The sequence below is a fragment of the Podarcis liolepis genome, assembly GCF_965112155.1.
Source record: "Podarcis liolepis genome assembly, chromosome: 17".
Lineage (NCBI taxonomy): Eukaryota > Metazoa > Chordata > Lepidosauria > Squamata > Lacertidae > Podarcis > Podarcis liolepis.
In genome coordinates, this window is record NC_139571.1 from 39,467,657 (window position 1) to 39,488,263 (window position 20,607).

Consider the following 20,607-nt stretch of genomic DNA (forward strand, 5'->3'; position numbering starts at 1 on the left):
ATGGCCAAGGATGATGAGAGTTGTAGTCCAACATCATCTGGAGAACCACAGGTTCCCAGCACCTGCCCTCCCCTCTCATTCAGGAATTTGTTGTTATTCATCTGCTATAGCAGAGAGAGGAGATCAATGCAGAATGGGGACCCCTCTACACAAATCTCATTTCTTGTGTTCTAGGAAAGAAGCAAAATTAGGTAGAACAGCAAGTTTCTGATGGGCCTCCACCCATTGCTAGTGTCCTGCATTCAGCTTGGTAGCTATGCTCATAGACTCATAGAATAGAAGAATTCGAAGGGACCCTGAGGGTCATCTAGTCCAACCCCCGGCAATGCAGGAATCTCAACTAAAGCATCCATGACAGGTGACCATCCAACCTCTGCTTGAAAACCTCCAAGGAAGGAGAGTCCCAAAGGAGTCCATTCCACTGTTGAACAGCTCTTACTATCGGAAAGTTCTTTTTGATGTTTAGTCGAAAGCTCCTTTCTTGTAACTTGAATCAATTGGTTTGAGTCTTACCCTCCGGAACAGGAAAAAACAACATACCCAACTGCCTGAACCATTCCTCTTGGTTTCCAGACCCTTCCTTGATCATCTTGGTTGCTCTCCTCTGCAAGCATTCTAGCTTGTCAATATCCTTATTAAACTATGGTGCTGAGAACTGGACACATGCAGTGATGTTGGGACCAGAGGCAATATACCTCGGTTTTCGAATGTCTCCGTTCCTGAACATTTTGGTTTTCGAACGCTGTAAACCTGGAAGTAAATGCTTCGGTTTTCGAACATGCCTCGGAAGTTGAACATGCCACGCAGCTTCCACTGAGTGCAACAACCTGAATCCCAGCTGTCGACTATTGAGTTTTCGGTTTTCGAAATAGCTGTCGGCTATTGAGTTTCTGGTCTAGTTTCTACATACATTCACCTCTGTCCTCCAGCCTGACAGGCAAGGGACATTATCGGAGCTTACTGAACACAAAACTGGCAATAGTCACACAAACCAAGCTTGCTGTCATTCTCAGGGGTGTGGATTTATCCTTCTGCGAGCTAAACATTCACGTTCTTGAAAAACAGGCCAAAAAAAAGCCTCTTTTTTTTTTTGCTTTTATTACAAGCATATAATATTAATTGGCAGAACACTGAATACAAGCTTCACTATCATAAAATCAAAACATTAAGCAATAATCCCCCAAAAGGCTTATCCAGACAAAAACTAGCCACCAATAGTACAAAAGTTACACAGCAACACAAAGCGTAAAAAAAATTGTAAACTTTCAAATGAAACCAAGCCAAAAAATATGATTTATTTGTTTTTAATACGGCAAGAATTTTCAGTAACTTAATTATGCCACAAAGTGAGGATAAAGGCTTAAACGGTTGCACTGGCTTATTGTCCCATAACCCTAAATTTATCTCGTTGCAAGCAAATGGTATTCTTGACACTTGCCCTGTCACTTGGCTGTTATCGCTGCCTTTTTAAATAGGGCATTTTGCAATACCCAAAGCCCAGCGGGTATGCACAGTGCACCTTAGGTAACTTTCCTCACCCAAGTAAATGTGCCCATTCACACAAAACATTAGGAGGAGGAGGACCCACTTGTAGCTTTGACAGGTTCAATGCTCATGGGCATTCGTAGAACTCCAGATAGGTGCAGTGGTCAGAACAACACATTCAGCAACAGAACAAGGCCTGGAACCGAGATCTGCCACAGAGCTGCAAAACAGTAGGGTTAAGGGAACCAATTGCAGCAGAGGAGTAGGGTGGGAGAAAGTGCTTAACATTTCCTGCACCTTTTCCCTCCTGCAACCTCCACTTGACCCTCCAGCCAGGGCTCCAGAAGCATGTTTGTAGGATTGTGGAGGCAAGTGGTCAGTAGGGGAGATGGTTAAGCAACACACACCAACACCCTGCTTCCTCTGCTGCAGATCTCCATCTTCTCTGCCAATTTGCAGCTGCTCAGCAGAAGCCCTGGATAGCAAGGACCTGGTAACCCTGGCCTTTGTGAGTCACCTCCAGGGCACAATTTGTGCTCAACGAAGAGGGGAGGAATTCAAACGGCAGCAGCCAGTTTTTAGGGTTAGAAACCAATTCCTGGTGAATGTGCATTCAGCCACCACTTCCACTTAAAGCAGAAACTGCGTTTCTAAGCCAACAGTATGCATCTTGCTAAAAACGTTGCATTTCCTGTGCACATTTTGACTATAAGGTGAATACGTCCACTTGCAATTCTGGCATGCAATGGGGTCTGCCTGCGCACCTCATCTTTTTACATTTGAAATTGGAGGGCACGTGTATATATGTTAAGTTAAGGTATCACGTGAAGTGTTTAAAACTGGAGCAATTACCTGAGGAAATACAGAAACAGATTTTTTTCTGTAAAATACAGTTTTAACCGTCTGCAGTAAATGCATTTCTTATGTACTGGTTAAAATATAAAGTTATCAAAGTTATTGTGTAGATGTACAAACTGGTTGGCTTTCTCCTGTTGCATTTAAATTTACAGCTCAGTTTCAAATCATTGCAAATAGGCTATGCTAATAGAGTTGTCATCCACTGGAAAAGAAACAGGACAGTGAATCTCCCAAGACTAATTAGATTGTTATGAAAACAATAAGAGCCAGATAAGCTTTCAAAAGGCTCAAATCCTACTGAGGGGGGAAAAATAGCACCATCATATTTTGAAGTCTGATATTTTAAAATGATTGCATTTCCCCTCCAAGGTTACAGTTTGCATCTGGAGCATTGCACAACCACTGAGAAATAAATATTTCCAGGTTAAATGGTATACAAATAAGAGAGAAATACCAGACATATTAATGGCACACAAAAAAAGATTCGGATAGGTTGCAAGTCTTGCCGATTTCTTCCACATTTTACATTTAAGAGTTTTTTTGCCAAATCTTTTTGTTAAAAAATATTGCTGACAGGTAGTTCTTTCACACAGACACAACTCCCAAATGTCACTCTTAAAAATCCCAGGAAGGAAGGGAAAACAAAAAACAGAAGAGCCCATTTGAATGTACACTTAAACCCACCTACATTCCTTTTCAGATCTGTGGTTAGTAGATGCTACATTTAAAATCTTAAAGGTATGCCTAACAGAAGCATGTTTCAAACCTATTGCACAAAAAGCATAAAGTAATGCTCTTTATCCATACAAAACAAAAACATACTAAAAAAAAAATCAAAGAAGGGGCCAAACTAAATATGTAGCTGCTGTCATACGTGATCACAGCTGTATCCTCCCTCTTTACTGCTCCGTAATATCTAGTACAACTTACCTGTGCCTCATGTAAGAGCGTTCACCATTTCTCATATCATTGTCTGCCTCCGGAAGGGTGCAAAGAGATGTGAAATGGCAGGAGAGCACAAATAAGTAATCATAAACATTACGGAGGTGGGGAGAAGACTTGACACGCGGCTACCATTTTTGGTTGCAGCCACCCATTCAGCACATCATCCAGTCTGGCCCTCACAAAAAGAAGGAAGAAGCTTGTAAAAAACATCTCACAATTTCATTTTATATGCCCATAAATAAAGCTGGACCATCAAAACCAAAAAAATACTTAGATGGTAAAAAGTAAGATAGAATGCTTAAAATAGAATAAATAATTTTATAAAGTTAACTTTTAACCCCCCCCTGCCCCAATCTTATTTAAAATTCAATATTATATATTCTGATTTCTCTATTTTAAAAGAAAATTATACCAAGTGAGAACATGAACCTGCGTTATGCTCGTCTCTTTTGTTGCTGAGGATAATGCAACAAGATAATTTCACTGCATTTATTTACCAGCGGTAAGCAGTCGTTTGAAAAAACAAAACAAAAAAAACCTCGAAAACCAACTTCACAGTAACTTTTATAGATCACTTATTCAACCAAATTGTGTGGCCTGAGCCACTCAAGCTGAAAATGATCCCAAGACCTAAAGCCAGAAGATCAACAGAATGTTTTGCCAACATAATCATTGTGCAACCTGCCCCTTAAAAACTTCACAGAAGAGAGACAATTTCTATCACAAGGATCTGCTCTGTTGGTATTCACTGTGGTTGTGTTTTGTGTGTTTTTTTCCTGATAAAACAAGTCAGCCAGGTCTTTGGAACAAACACACCCCAAGGAACTGAGTTTCCACAGAAAAAAAAAAGTATTCTAAGAAGCTGTTGAGAAAGAAAGAAAAAACCAAATATTTTCTGCCAAGGTTGTTTTCATCAGGCTGTTATAAAAGCAGAGATAAATACTCGCTGAAGAGCAGCAAAACCAGCTTAGGTGTCAACTGCTGGGTTTGGTTCCATGCACCTGCCTAGATATATATTTAAATATATTTATATAGCACCGTATCAAATTCAAGTGATTCAAAAATTTGCTAGAAACTTAGCAATACAGATTCTGTAGACTGCTGCAGTCAAGAGTTGTGGGGGTGTAGTTTGCATCTTGATACTATTTAATCCCTCAGTTTTAAGTTACACAGGATAACATTTATATTCCGTATTTTAAGATGGCATTGGTCATACAATTCAGCTGTGTATCTAGTCTGAGGTAGACTGAATAGTTGTATATGGTCATTTAACCCTCTAAAAGATTAATTGAATCAAGTGGGCATTGGACAAGGCTCCAAGCTTAAGGCTCACTAAGCAATGTTAGCCAATATGTTTTCAGATAGCACCATATGGCCTGTGAAATTGGGGAAAACCTTAAAGTTAAGACTCTTCTTTTTCCAGGGGCCTCACACAGTCCCATATAGTCCTCCACACTCCACAAATCCATAGTCTTCCATTAACCAGTGCTTTCATTTTTAATATTGGAAGATACTTTCTGAACAATGGCAAGCAATAGCTTAACATGAAATGGGAAATTGCTTTTCACAGAAGTATGGCCTTATTAAGAAGTAGAAGCTACAAATTTAAGGGAAATTATCCAGTGGAAAATTCTCCTGCGAACAGGATAAGTGCCCTTCATGTTTAGTGTAGTCTTTGTGGTGCCCATTCATTTCAACAGGGCTTGCCCTGGAAGACTTTCCAGCGAAAGAGTGTCCAGTGCCGTCTACTGCTAAGCCAAATCTCATCTAGTCGTCTCAACATTTCCTACTTGCTCCCATTTCCCCTTCGTTCCTCTAATTGACTCCCTTGACTTCCACCTATTCAGATTTGCCATGATAAAATCTGAGGTAACGAAGGCCACACTGCTCACCTTAGAAAGATGGGCTCCTATCACACTGACAGGAGGAGCCAAAGGCATAGAGGAGGACAATGGCTGAAAGAGGCTGGGTGATGAACTTTAATTCTAGTTGATGACAATAGAAAAATCAGGACTAAGGAAGGAAATGACAATTCCTAACTGAAGAGGTGGGGGAGGTCTAGTGCTGCGAGAATCATCCATTCAAGAAAATGAGAACAGTATTTTAACTTGACTGTATGCTGTTAACATAGAGACTTGATCTCAATGTTATCCAGCAACTACCTGCTTTGCACTTCCGTTTGGTAAGGATTTGTTAAATGGTCCACATGTCATAATACACCACCCCCTTGTTGCACCCTATCTGGGCTTCTTCCACAAAGGAAAGTCATTAACCTGCACCCGTTATATAGAGCAAGAATGCTCAGAAAAACAAGTAGCAAAGATGGTCAAACTGCTATGGGCTAAGCATATTGGCTACTCAAGCATGTCTCCCTAAGTGGGGGAAAGCCTTCTACCAAGTCTGGGGAAACATCATCTCCCCCTCGACCTTCTTGCCGGTCTCTCTGAAACTCACCGCCTGTAGTACATGACACTTATTCATTTGACCGCTCTGTGCTTCTCGTCAAGCCCAAATCCCACCAGCAGCGGGTTTATAAGCAACAGAGATAGGAGAAACCTAACTCAAGGCAGCGTACTGCAAAACGGCAAAACATCATGGAAAGTGATGTACCCTCTTCCCTACCAGTCCCTGGAACAAATACAAGTCCCAGCCAAGCTGGTGCCTGATGGCGGAAAGGCAGGTTTGTGTACATGCAAAGAATACACATGCCTCTGTGCATGTATGTGCATGTGGGAGAGGGAAAACATGCCAGTACGTAGGGTTACGTGCAACAATGAGAGTATGCACACATGTTACTGGGTGCAGCCCAGACTGGACCACTTCAATGGCCCCCGATGAAAGGGCCTCGCGTGCCCTTGACCAATGAAGGCTAGCATGCAGTTTATCACACACCCACTTTGTGCGTGGTGCAAACTTGCAGAAGTCACATCCGAACGCAAACTTTAAAAATAAAAAATCTCAAGTTGCTTAAAGTGGAGCAGCATTTATCCTTTTTTAAGCTGTTCAATCCTCTATTGAGAGAGACAGTACTTACATAGTTTAGAGGGGCAAATGCATTCCTAGGGGGCTGGATTAAAAAATAAATAAAGATTTATAATTAAGGCCAGGAAGTACCACATTGCCATCTAAATCTGACCCCCATAAAGTTAATTCAGCAGAGAGTCAGGTGGACAGAACTGACTTACTAGGGAAACCAGAAACCAGAAAGAAAGTCAATGTACTAACGCATGTCGCCAAAGTGTGCTGTAGCATTAGTATTAGAGTGTTGTTCAAAAGGAACAAGACTGGAGTTCAAGTAGTTAAGGCTGCCAATGGCTTATTTCATTTACTGAAAGGCAAATCCCTCAGTCCAATATCAGCCCCAGCTCCGCAAGATCTATGTTCTAAATGCTCAGCACTTTTGATGTGACTGATAAAACCACGAATGGAAACAACTGAAAGTCTTCCCATAACCTCATCCAATGCATCAGCAAAGGAATCAAGGAGAACAGTCTAGAACAGTGAAACGTAGGAAATTCACTGCCAGCCATTAGATCTTTGTCAATGTTAAATAACCTAGGAAGGGCTTACTAACAGACAAGATGGTCGTGAGGTATAAAGAGACAGAAAATCTTGCAAAAAAATGTGCCACATTTAAGTTACGTTGTGAAGCAACACAAAAGTGGCTTAGGGGCAACAAATTCAAAATTCATCTCCTTCACAACACTTTAAACCTATTTTGCGTCTTTGCAAGATGATGACCAAGAACTGAGCTACACACAGGGAACTGTGAAGTGTTTTCAATGTCTGTAAACTTCGTGCTGGTAGTGTCCTCTCGAGTTGCGATATCCTTTTTTTTTTTTTTTTGTAGAAAAAAGTATAAATATTTTTCTGTCCAGAAAGTCAGGTTAATGCATCCCTCAGAGAATGATTCAGGGTGGTTGAACAGGAGAGCACGACTGTTCTCGGGAATGAATTCTGCTGGTCTGTGTCACGGGTCAATTGCGTGATGCACTAAGAAGGTGCCCGATGATAGTCTCTGCAAAAAACCGTCCAGAAGGACAAAATAGTTCTTACAGCAAGTCCATTTTGGGTCTGTAATGTAGCAGTAGAGGTGCTTTCTGAAAGATAAAATAATACACCTGCTTTTAGTAAATAGCTAATGCAATCAAAGTTTAGTGTAGAATGTAAGCAATTTATGTATCAAAATGGAAATTAATTTAAACCAATCATGGCCAACTTCTTTTGCATGTGTGTGTAGGGAGGAGGGTTTCCTCCCCAGTAAGTTTGTTTGGAGGCTTTAATCTCAAAAGTTAAATGCATCAAGTTAACCACAAATATAACATACCTTAAATCTCCATCTCGTAACAACTACAAATTTGAGAGTGTGGTCCTTGCCCAGAATTTCTTCATTGCATAATATATCCAGCTAATAAAAACAGAAGTATATCATTTATTTATCAAACACAAATTGCCACAAATCCTGACACAATTTTAAACAGTTAAATTAAAGAAAATGCCGGTTTAAATGTAAACTGTAATCCCTTTACAGGCAAAATAGATGCTGCTTCAAAGAATCCCTATAAGGATCTTCAGAAGACAATTTGGAAGTCTTTTCCAATACAGTAAACCCATTTAGAGCTCAAACTCTAGGCCACGGGACAAATTACATAACAAGGATATGTCTCTATCTGTCTCTATCACTGAGCTTGCCAGGCTACACAGGGATAATATTTGGGCACCTACTGGGGTTGCATGACTCAGGGCATAAAGTGCATTCTATAGTCTCTGCTGGTGTGCAGAACAATAAAGGGATAGGTCACAATCTGTGTTGTGCTCTACAACAGACCAGAAGCTCTGCCCTTGTGGAAAATAAACTAAAGCCAGAGTGTGTGGAAGTTATCAAAATGAGCATGTGCAAAGTTCTGAGCGTGCCTGCTTGAAGCAACTGTGAAAGGAAGGGATGAGGGAGGTCTGAATGAAAAAGCAGATAAAAAGAGTGTCATTTTAGCTCCCAGACAGGATTCACTAGGAACAAAAAAGAAGTTTGCAGAAGTCACCAGTAAATACCCAATTGTCCAGGGGCAAACTAGACCATTACTAAGCATTTAACCCTATGTATGAAGCAGTTGATAAGAAACAGCAATAAAAAAGGGAGGGGGAGGAAACTGGCAAATTGTGCCTCGTTAGATATTTGATGGCCAATTTTGATTGTCTGGCTGCCTTCATCAGAATCAGAGCGTCTCATACATCCATATCATGAATATTAAGATGTAAACTATTATATGGTCCCAAAACATCCAGCTTAAGATGTTTCAACGTAGGTCTGGTTATACCTTCTACTTTATCCTTCTGTCTGTCACTTTTGTCTGGCTTTTATTAGACCTGCAAGACCAGACACACAGGGCACACAAACAATTCCTATAGGGACCACCTCAGAAGTAGCCACCCAGCCACGGGGAAAATCTTGTTCAATAGGTTTATCCAACGTGAAGCAGGAAATCCATTCCCACATCCTAGGAGCTGATTGGACAAGCTCAGCGATGCACTTTCCCCTTGTCAGGTTACCTGCACCTCTCGCATCCACCATGATCTTGACTCCACCCATAGAGGAGATGGATCTCAAGGGATGTCCAGAGCACTGCCTAGTCCTGTTCTGTTGGATGAGTTTTGGTTGGTAAGGCTCAAGGATGTGGACAAGATGCTTGGACTGGTCTGGGTGACCGCTTGCGCTCTGGACCCTTGCCCCTTGTGGCTGATTAAAACTAGCAGAGAAGGGGAAGCTGGCTGGACCAGGGAAGTGATTAATGCCTCCTTATGAGAGAAGGTGATCCCTGCCTGCTTGAAGGAGGCAGTGGTAAGACGACTCCTTAAGAAGCCCTCCCTGGATTCAAAAATCTATGCAATTACCGGCTAGTTGCCAATCTCCCCTTCCTGGGCAAGGTTCTTGAGCGGGTGGTTGCAGACCAGATCCAGGCACTTTTGGAGGAAACTGATTTTCTAGATCCATTTCAATTGGGGTTTAGGCCCGATTTTGTCACAGAAACTGCTTTGGTCGCCCTGGATGATGACTTCTGTCAGGAGAGAGACAGGGGAAATGTGTCCCTGTTAATTCTCCCCAACCTCTCAGCAGCTTTCGATACCATCGAGCATGGTATCCTTCTGGAGCGACTGTCCGAGTTGGTGATGGGTGGTGGCACTGCTCTGCAGTGGTTCTGGTTCCCTCGCTGCGAGAAGTGAGGTTACAGGGCCTTCTCGGTAGTGGCATCTGCCCTGTGGAACGCCCTCCCAGCAGATGTCAAGGCAATAAAAAACTATTTTACTTTTAAAAGACAACTGAAGGCGGCCCTGTTTAGAGAAGTTTTTAATGTCTGGTGCTGTATTGTTTTTAATATTCAGTTGGAAGACGCCCAGAGTGGCTGGGGAAACCCAGCCAGATGGGCAGGGTATAAATAATAAATTATTATTATATTATTATTATTATTATTCTGGTCACTGCTAGAGGGGGATGCTTGGAGAGTGCTCTTTGGCCCTGCAGACCCTTCAATGTGGGGTTCATCAGAGTTCAATTTTATCCCCTATGCCAGTGTTTTTCAACCACTGTTCCGCGGCACACTAATGTGGGAGATGTTGGGAAAAATTGAAAAATTCGAAAGATTTTTTTTTATTAAAAAAAGTCAAATTTTCGCCCACTAGGCAGGCGCTAGACTGTGTCCACCCTATTTTCCCTCCATCCTGTGTGGGGATCAGATTGGATGGGATCAGATGAGAGCGGACAAGCGGTCCGCTCTCATCCAATTCCCCAAGAGAGCAGCGGGGCTCTGACATCTCCCTCTCCACACACAGTGCGGAGACGGAGCTGTCATCCGCCGGTTCAGCGGGGATCAGCAGATCGATCCCCGCTGAGCAGAGAACGGTCCGCAACGTTTTTGTTTGCCATTAAAGAAAAAAATATTAAACCATGCTTGAATGTTAAACCATGCTTCTTTGTGTTTATTTGATTCCTATTCAAGAGAATTACTTTATATATAGTCAATATAGGCACAGAGTTAAATTTTTTAACATTTTCTAATGCTGGTGTGCCTCATGATTTTTTTCATGAAACAAGTGTGCCTTTGCCCAAAAAAGGTTGAAAAACACTGCCCTATGCTGTTTAACATGAAACCGCAGAGTGGGGCTATCCAGAGTTTTAGAGTCCACTGTCGACAATATGCTGATGACACATGGCTCTGTTCTTCCTTTGAATCTGCAGGTGGAGCAGTGAATGTGCTGGACCCTCGTCTTGCCTTGGCAATGGACTGGATGAGAGCCAACAAACCGAGGCTCAATCCAAATAAGACTGACACACTGTTAGCGGTGTTTCCCTAGGCCAGATGGATGGGAGGTGGCTTGCTCCTGATGGGCTTACACTCCCTCTGAAAGAACAGGTATGCAGTTGTCATTTGAGGCTCATGTGGCCTCGGTGGTGCAGAGTGCCTTCCATTAGCTTCAGTTGGTGACCCAACTGCTCCCCTACCTGGGCAGGGGTAGTCTAACTTCTGTGGTCTATGCTCTGGTAACATCTAGGTTAGATTAGTGCAACACAGTAGGGCTGCCTCTGAAGACAGTTCAGAAACTTCAGCTGGTGCAGAATTTGGTGGCCTGGCTGCTCAGTGAAGCAAGACGGTTTGAGCATATTACACCGACTGAACTGGTTGGCAATTAGTTTCCAGCCCCAATGCAAAGTGTTGGTTTTTAATCTATGAAGCCTTAAACTGCTCAGGACTACAATATCTCAAGGACACCTCTCCCCATATGAACCAACTCAGACCCTGCCATCACCATTTGAGAGCCTTCTTTGAATTCCCCTCCACAAGAGATCTGGAGGGCAGCAACACAAGACTGGGCCTTTTCTGCGGTGGCTCCCCGTTTGTGGAATGTTTTCCCCAGAGAGGCTCCATGGCCTTTTAAATGTGTTTGTGGGAGGAGGGTTATTGGTTTGTTTTTGTTCTTATTTTATTACGTATTTTGTCTTTTCGTGTATTTTTATGTTGCGAGCCACCTCGTGAACTTCAGATGAAGGTTGGTAAACAAATTTAATAAATAATAATTATAACAAGCTACGAAGCTACCTAAATTCTAGAGGGTGAGGTATCAAATTGTGGCATTCAGCTTGCACAACAGACTTCCACTCATGCAAACATTACTTCCCTTCTCCCCACCCCCCACAGCACTCTGTGTGCCCCTAAAATCTGCTCCACAAGTTTAGGGGACTTACTGGAGCTGATTTTTTTGTTTTTAAAGCACATTTCTAAGCTGCACAGTATGACTGAAAGCCTGAGGTTATCTCAGCTGTTTTTGCTTAAAAAAAACTTGAAAAAGTAGAGAAGGCCTAGGACTTCAACAGTCAGGACAGGATGTCACTTAGTACAAACCTCTACCCCAAACCTCTTAACAGCCAAGTCTCCCTATAGATGCTAAAAAGAATGGTTCAAATGGAAATAGCAGGTGAAGGAAGAATAGTGAAATATGACTAATACCAAAAAGCTTCAGAACCAATTCTAAGAGAAAATGTCATTTGTTATACCTAAAGGGACTATTTCAAGATACCAACACTTTCTATTCATCAAGCTATTTCTGTCTCAGGAAAAAAAACCAACCCTATCATTTGTAAAGTGATTTATTTTTAAAAAAATATAACGAGTTGCAAGATCATTTTAAGAACACAACACAATCGTATGTTTGTTCTTGGTAAGGATAATTTTTTATAAAGTTTACCTCATTAAAAGAAGAAAGATTAAGCTTTTTGGCAATGAACTTCTTTAGATGTAAGACTGTAGCTTGTGCAGAGCAGCGAATCCATTTTCTCTTCAATCCGCGCAATTTGCTGCTGTTGCATTCTAAGCAGATGCTTACCTTTTGGGGGGGGGAAACAAGCAGCCAATACAAGTTAATAGGGGTTCCCTTCTAAGTTCCCCTTGTTTCAGTGGCAAAAAGGTTGAGAAACTGAACTAAGCAAGGATTCATTTTACATAAAATGAAGGTACAAATAAATCAGCTGTAGAGCACATTCTTGGAACACAGGAAAGGTCCCAGTTTCCACCTCTGACATCTCTTGCTTTAGAAGAGTCAGGGAGCAGGTGATGACAGAGAGCTCAGTCTGAGAGCATGGAGAACCACAGCAAGGCGGAATAGTCAATGGTGGGATAGATGGAGAAACAGTCCATCCTCCCTATGTTCCTAGGGAGCTGCTACATCATGGATACCAACTGACAGGTACCTATGGAAATATGCAACTTCCACATATCAAAGAGTCATGCAAGAGATCTATACCTTCCAAGACCAGAACTGCTGTTCACCACCAAACTGGGACAGGTATGTGTTTTTGTTGGTGGAGGCGCCACATATTGGAGGCAGCTTCACATGGTGATGTTGTTCAGGTGGTTCGGTGAAGACCGTGCTGGCCTCCTGCCTAGGTAAAGCACTGAATCTTTAGTTTTCCTCTACAGAAACCAAGACGTTTCTTACACTGGGATGTGCAAATTCCAAGACCAGCTTCTCTACATTTACCCACTCCCCTACGGTGTACTGCTAAATCCCTGTCCGTTTGGATCTATAACTCTTCCCAGGATTTATAGCTGTCTTGTACATCTAAACAAAAAACAAACAAGAAATGGCCCTTCCAGTTCTACCTCTATGATCCATGGAGACAAAAACTGGAGTTGAGGGATTTGGCTTTCAGCAAAATCCTGAGCATATGAGGCTGCCTTATGATACCAGACTACTGCTCCATCTAGTCAACTGTTGTCTGTTCTGAGCAGCAGAGGTTATCCAAGGTCTCAGGAGGCTATCCTTCCTGCAACTGCTGCCCAAGGATCTATTTCAGCAGGAGACGCAGGGGATTAAACTCAAGACTTCCTGCGTGCAAAATGTGCTCTACTGCTGAGCTATGGCCTCTCCCAATTTCAAACATCAGAGATACGCGAAACAGTCACATCACTGCCTTCTTCAAAATGAACTCAAATAGCAAAATTATGAAATGCTTAAACAAAAAGATTTGTTGTTTTTCCTCGCAGTAGGAAATGCTGAATTTCATTAACAAGAAATGAAAGTTAGGGATGAAATAACAGTTTATCTAAGTGGCTACATTTTCACAGCTGCTGAAGCCAGGTGACAGATCAGCTCAGTGGCGTAGCGTGGGTTGTCAGCATCCGGGGCAAGGCAAGTAATTTGCGCCCCCTAACCCGTGGATTTGCGCCCCCTAACCCGTGGATTTGCGCCCCCTAACCCGTGGATTTGCACCCCCTAACCCTAACCCCCAGATGTTGCGCCCGGTGCGGCCGGCCCCCCCCTGCACCCCCCACGCTACGCCACTGGATCAGCTGGCAGGAATAAACTACACATGTAGAAACAGTCCTAAAAGGCAGTGATTTGAAAAGCCAACTTCTCCAGAGCAGAAACAGAATGTACAGAAGATTGCATCAATTATTCAGCTGGTATATGGAGTTTTCGGAGCCACAACCAACCACACTAGGATGACAGAAAACAAAACCTGGCTACAGGTGATTGCAACGAAGGGTTCAACACTTTCAAAGAATCATAATACCCAGCAAGCATAGCCTGCTTTCGTTTTAGAAACTGAGTACTCACTTGATGAGAAACTTTTCAAACTCTGGGCAGTATCCAAATAAGTGCTCCACTAGCAAAAGGATTAATGTGTCTGCAATGGAACTTCGCCTCCTCTCCCCACATGCCTTCCTGTGCCCTTCCCAAATTTGCTCTGGAAGATTGGGGGGAACCCGGAATACATGCAGGGGACACTGAGCAGATGGAGAGGTAGGGGAAATTCCACTGCGCAGCATCTTGTTGGACACCACTCTCTCTTAAAAATTAACACACTCATCGCAGCATCTCTAGCTACTTACTTCTTTGAAAAGGTACAACGTTATCTCCTAGCTGATTCTATCCTGAAACCAAAAGCTAAGCATCTACTTAATTAAAAGGACATATTTAAACAGTACCTGCTCATCACTTCTATGATAATCATTATCTTCTTCCTGTTTCTCTTCCGACGTTTCTTTGTTTGTATTCTCATCTGCTTTTGTTTCCCCTTATGAAAAAAGCAGAGAGCATCTGTGACAAAGTTGAAGACTCTAAAGATATCAAATTCACATATGAAATAAATGCAAGACATCCTCAGCCCTTTCAGATGTAGCTCTATCAGCTACAATAAATTCATTCATATTAAGAGCAATTCAAGCTACACATGGAAGACACTATGTGTCTAGTATGTCATGTAGTGCATCATGACAAACTCAGGCATTTGAAAGTTTATTTTTTAAAAAAACTCTCAAGATTCTGATAGGTTATAAGATCTTTAGATAATTCCACCAACAACCTGATTGTGCTCTTTCTGCTTTTAGTGAAAACAGTTTACCAGCAAAGCCACCAAAACTCAGACTTTTCATCCCAACATAACATTTACACATTCTTCTCATTGCAACACGTCGGATATTTCAAAAGATCAGGCTGTAGGCTAAACTGCCCACAACTTCCATTTCTTGTTTCTGACTGAAACATCTGGAGATTTAAAATTAGAGTATACCAGAAAGAGAGAACAGGAAGCCTGAAAACAAATCTGGCCACAATTTGTCCCTGATCATAACCACTATCAGCTAATTTGTCCCCAGCAGAGATGTAGGCAAATGGTTCTTTATTCTGCTCCTCTTCAGAGGCAGAAGCTGTGTAAGAGTTCTCTCCTTACACTCAAGCCCTTCATGAAGCTAAATCGTTTGGGGTGGCATATTTACCTGCAAAGCCATGAAAGTCCTCGCAACACTTGTGTTCTGTTTTGACAAGCTGTACTGGAGCAGGACAATCAATCCCAAACACAAGGTTATATGGCACAGCCAATTTTACATTGGATTTATTTTAGAGCTTCCCAGTTAGTAAGATGTGGACAGCCAACTCTGCCCAACTGCCAGGAACCACACACACATCTGGCCCCTAATGCCTTGTACTTGTGTCGCATAAGAACATCCCACAAGGTGAACAGAGAGAAGAACTCCACTATACCCACATCAGATCTTTCTGCAGTTCTTTGCTGAGATGCACCAAGAGCATGTGGCATCCACTGGATCTAGGGCACTAATGGACACCCCCACACTACTGTCAAGACTAATATTAGGGTACCACTTGTGTCTTTGAACCAGTAACACATTCCTTGCTCTGGATCCTGGGCGTTTTGTTTCTTTAAAAAAAATTCTGCATTCTTGGCTGAGGCATCTGAAGTAGGTTCTTAACTACAGTGGCTCATGTCACAATTATGCCACTTAAGGACTGTAACGTTCATTCTGCAGCAGCAGAAAAATGTGCACCACTCAAATTCGCTTTGATGAAAGCAGCTCACAGTGAAGTGTATCACAGTGAAGTTGTTTTATTGCCTCTAAAGACTTAAAAACTGGCTATTGATCCGGCATCCTTAGTCAAAGCTGTAGTCATCTTTATAAACCACTAGGCATTCTGAATGCCTACATCGCAGAACCCATATATGTGCAGATGATGGGTCCACTTCCTACATTACACAAACAGGTGGACCATACAATAGCCAGTGGGGAAGATCATAGGTACCATCAATTGTGGAAAATGGCATGAATGTAAAATTTGTTGCGAATACATAGGTCACGAGGCTGTAGCCTTCCAAACTGCTTACTTGTGGGAAAATATCTATTTGTCCCACATTTCACAAGCAACAGCATACATATTCTTTAGGAAACAGAATATATTGGTAATAAACACATTATAAATCAATAAAGAATGTTCAAACAATTTCCTTTCGCAAGCACAGGTGTAGCAAATACATGCAATGTCTATTTACCATTACGGTGGGAATCTAAATGTTGCTTGGCTGAGCACGTCTCCCCTTTGATGTCACCTGGTACTTCCATGCCCAGTTTGTGGTAGAAATCCCTCTGCTTTCTCATTTCCGCTGTTTAACATTTTAAAACAGTGTCTTTAGCTAAGATCAGTGGACTTCATCAACTTAAGCAAACAATTTACTCCTCTCACACTTTCAGCAAGATGTATCAAGAGCACCCTCTAATGTCCGACAGCTTTTCTGTGACTCATTACACATCATCTTAATAAGATGAGATATTTCTTAAACGATTGAATGCTACTTTTGGATTTCAGTTTCTACTTTAAAATGGCCCAGCACTTGTTTCATGCACTTGTTAGTGACTCTTGGCAAGGTTTAGGATTGAGGCGGGGACTCATGTTTTACAAACTGTGAAATAAAGTCTTTCCCACTCCCATGCCTGGTTCATTTATGAAATAATTTTCAGTCAAAAGTAATGATGTTATTACTGTACACACATCATATGTATAAAGTATCCATATTAGTGAAACAGGCAACAGCAAAATCTAGGACTGCAAATTGCAGCATACCCACAAGGGATTTTATGTTAGTATGCATTGCAGGAAATGTAAGCAACTATGTGGATATTGACATTTACTGGTAATTTAGAAAGCCCGCTGGGAAATGTTAGAAATGCCTGAACCATGAGACTTGTTTCTGAAATTTACTCATGTGCTTCTTAGGTAAGTGTCCTTTATCAGTTATATGCTAGAAAAGGGGAATGACATTTAGACATTTAGGTGCCAGGCGAAAACATTCCTCTATAACCAGGCCTTTGGCTGGTTAAAAAAATCTATGGTCTTCCAGATGTGTTTGTGGAAGGGGGACTATTGGTTTGCTTTTGTTTTTTGGTTATATATTTTGTGTTATATATTTTCAGGTGAAGGGTGGTTATATATATATTTAGCTAATAAATAAAATAAATTTCCCAAAGGCATTTAGTTATCCTGTCATTTCTCTCTGGGCCCATTCAAATATCAGTAAATACCAGTAAATATCCCCACTTGCTAAAATTTCTCACATTCACATGTGCAAATATAAGGCACCCACACTGCAATGAATTTTCCTGCCTACAGTATCTTGAGGGCCAAACTACATATTACATTGCTGCCTCATGTCTGGAGCTCCCAACATAACTTTCTTTCTGTAAAATCAACCAAGAGATTAGTTTTCTCTTCTACAAGTTAACAGCAGCTCCGCAGAAGTGATCTGGCTTGGGGCCACAGGGGGACCTCCCCTCTCTCCCAGTCCAAACTTGAAACCACCAAAACCATCCCAGTAACTTTTACAAGCATGGAGCTCCACTGTAACATGCCAATTGGCCCTTAGTTGCCAAAGCAACCCCATAAAAACAACCTAGAACTACATCATGCCATCCATTATTTCATGGGTTTTTTTTAATTGAACCATTACCTCCAAACACCACATTGAAAAGTTTTAATCATATGTAAATGTTTACCGAAGAGTATATTGTTCACTTACCTTCCTGAAGACCTGGAACAAGTTTGTAAACAATATCTTGCATTGTTCTGTCATGACTGGCCAAAAAGAGAGAGAAAATAACAAGAAGTAAATTTCACTATGAAGCACTTCCATGCTGAATTTGTATTGCTTAACACTGGATGGCGGGATGAGCATTGAAATTTCCCTTGGGATGAGCGCTGAAACATCTACTCATCCCTCACATAAAAGTAAAGTTAACGAAGGAAGGCTGGATGGCTCCCCATAATTTTCATTGTGCTATGCAGTCAAGTGATGTGCAGTCAGTCAAATTATGTACATGCATTTCTAAACCAGCCCACTGATGGAAAAGGCATACCTTGCAGATCTCTGTACATATTACCTTAAAACGTTACTTACCCAATATATTGTAGTGGATGGCTCTGGTGTATAACTATCCTGCATGTGGGACAGGTGTTATTTTCTTCCAAATACTTTACCAAGCAACTCCTGCAGACTGTATATAGAAAGATTTGGTTACTACCGTCCTAAGAACAAGCATGGATGTTGCAGATTTAACACTGTTCCCTTAAACCAGGGGTGGAGAACCTGCCCTCCACCCAGCCAGAGGGCCACATTCCCTTCGGGGCGACCTGCTGGGGGCCACATAGAGGATGTGGGTGGGCCAAGGCAAAAGTGAACAGAGCCATAAATGTGAACATCACCTTTGTATAGAAGGCTAGTTTCTTCACACTCACACATTCCTCTCTATCCTCCATCCATCCAAGCAAGTAAGCAGCATTATTGGGGTTCACTGGGCACTTTCCAGCCAGTCAAAAAGCACTCAAGGGGGGTGCAAAGCTGGGCCAGGGGCATGGCTCTCCAAGGTATGTGACCTAGAGAGATTTCTGAGGGCCAGAGAGCCCTGGAAGGCTCCAAGCATTTGGCCTTCAAGCCTGAGGTTTTCCATCTCTGACTAGAACATTTCATTCTTTACGAAACTGCTTTCTCAATACAAAAAAAGTTAAATGTAATCTAAATGCATTATATATTTTAGCATCTATTTGTATTCACTTTCCAGCTTTAACTAAATAATGCCCAATAAGGATGTATTGTCTAACATACAAATGTTAAGGCATAAATTCAGGCACTTCCATTCCTCTTCAGAGGGTAAAATTCAGAGAGTAAAATATAGATAAGGAAGATCAGAAGAGCAGCAATATAAAACTGGGAGGGCTTTTGTTTGCTTGCTTGCTTTTCTGGCATGTGTTTAGAATTCTAAACTGATTTAAATTTTAAAGTACACATTTATTTTTAGGTTGTTTGAATGCAGAATATGAAGTTATGAAAAGTTGTTTACTGCTTAAGAACAACATGGTCTTTAGAGTCAAACTGAGGTCTGAATACATAGGATGTTCCTTATAAACATATATTTATTACATATCTGACAGTGTGCCATCATTGATTTAGCGTTGTCCAAAGTTGAAATTGAGGTTATTTCAGTGACGTTAACAGCAGAGTGGTAGGTACAGCAAAAGGATACCTAGAACACCCTTGCTTGCTTATATTGTCCGCTTGCATATAGCCAACTGCCCTGCAATGGCTTTGAAACCTTGGCAATACTGGTGCCTGGCTTCTGCAGTTAAACAGTGCCATCTACATCTCAAAAAAAATATGATGCACATTTTAGCAGAAACAAGCTCAAGGTAGTGCTTAATAACAGCCAGGATGAGGCACTGTGAGCCTTTAGAGGGAAGCCTGGTTTGCAAGGAGGGAGGGCAGAGAGATATATGCAAAGCAATGAGGACCAATTGACATAACAAAGATTCACACCCACATGATTACCCAGCTATCCTATTGCATTAAAAGTCAACAGAAAGCATATGACTAAAACCATGGAAGAGGGACAGCAAGGTGAAAGTCCAGAGAGACCAAGACGATGGTTCCGTTTTATTATTTATTAAAATATTTATTGCTCTCTTGCATGGAGTAGAAGTTCCTTTGGAGGGAAAGGAAATGGGGAAAGAAGAGGAGCTTCTGAGTAGGATAGGGGGGGAAAGTTCAGTGTTTTGGAAGCACTGTATACCATATTTTTCACTCTATAGGACACACTTTTTCGCCTCCAAAAATTAAGGGGAAATGTGTGTGCATCCTATGGAGCAAATGCAGGCTTCCACTGAAGCCTGGAGAACGAGAGGGATCGGTGCGCACCGACCCCTCTCGCTCTCCAGGCTTCGGGCAGATATCCGCAAGCCTTGGGAGCCCGCAGGAGTTCCCGCCGGGCTCCCAAGGCCTGCGGATAGCAGCCTGCATCCCAAAGCCTGGGGCGCACTGTGCAGCGTGCCCCGGGCTTCGAGCATATATCCGCAAGCCTTGGGAGCTTGGTGGAAGCTGGGGGGGCCAGCGGGGAGGCAGAACGCCACCTTCCCGCTTTCCCCCGACTTGGTCTTTGGGGCTGGTGATGGGGGAAAGCAGCGCTCCCCCCCCCCACCAGCCCCAAAGAGCAGGTCGAAAGGAACCCAAAGCCTCCAGAGGCTTCGGGTGAACGCACCCTGAACGCACAGAACACACCTTGACTTAGAGGGGGAGAACAGGAAAAAAGAAATTTTCCTGTTCTCCCCCTCCTATGGTCCGGTGCGTCCAATAGAGCGAAAAATACAGTAAATGGCAAATTCTATGAAGTTTAAATGCACTTATAAGCCATCACCTATCAAAGGGGGGGTCTTTCAAATGTCATAAGGACCTTAGCACTGAAATGGAATACGCCACAAGCACCCAAACTGGGAATGATTGTGACCTAACAAGGGGGAGGTGGCTACATGTTATTGCTACATGAGCAAGAGCTACAAACCTATCTTGTCTCCCTCTTGTCCAGAGTTATGCCTTGTACAGTTTCACACAACAGTTCCTGAAAGTCTTCAGTTTAGGTTTAAATTAGGAGTATTAACCTAAGGCTTACAAATTGGCACAGCAATCAACTCATAATTTAGTATGTATCACATGAA

The 20,607-nt window shown here is 42.2% G+C and overlaps 1 protein-coding gene across 8 annotated transcripts in view; it reads right to left on the reverse strand.

Annotated features, from left to right (window-relative positions):
* Positions 1-1,290: 1,290 nt before the first annotated feature.
* The window catches only part of PCGF3 (polycomb group ring finger 3), a gene marked incomplete at its 5' end in the record, with an annotated part of 56,007 nt that continues 36,690 nt past the window's right edge, over positions 1,291-20,607 (reverse strand). For 7 of the 8 annotated variants that reach the window (XM_083481983.1, XM_083481984.1, XM_083481986.1 and 4 more), the window contains 7 exons: positions 1,291-7,388; positions 7,616-7,696; positions 12,025-12,162; positions 14,268-14,356; positions 16,124-16,234; positions 17,645-17,700; positions 18,023-18,119. In XM_083481983.1, coding sequence (XP_083338109.1) covers positions 7,341-7,388; positions 7,616-7,696; positions 12,025-12,162; positions 14,268-14,356; positions 16,124-16,234; positions 17,645-17,700; positions 18,023-18,119 — 620 coding nt within the window. In that variant the 3' untranslated portion in view covers positions 1,291-7,340. Of the gene's footprint in view, positions 7,389-7,615; positions 7,697-9,177; positions 9,342-12,024; positions 12,163-14,267; positions 14,357-16,123; positions 16,235-17,644; positions 17,701-18,022; positions 18,120-20,607 lie in introns of all 8 variants that reach the window. The other variant, XM_083481979.1, reaches the window with a different exon arrangement.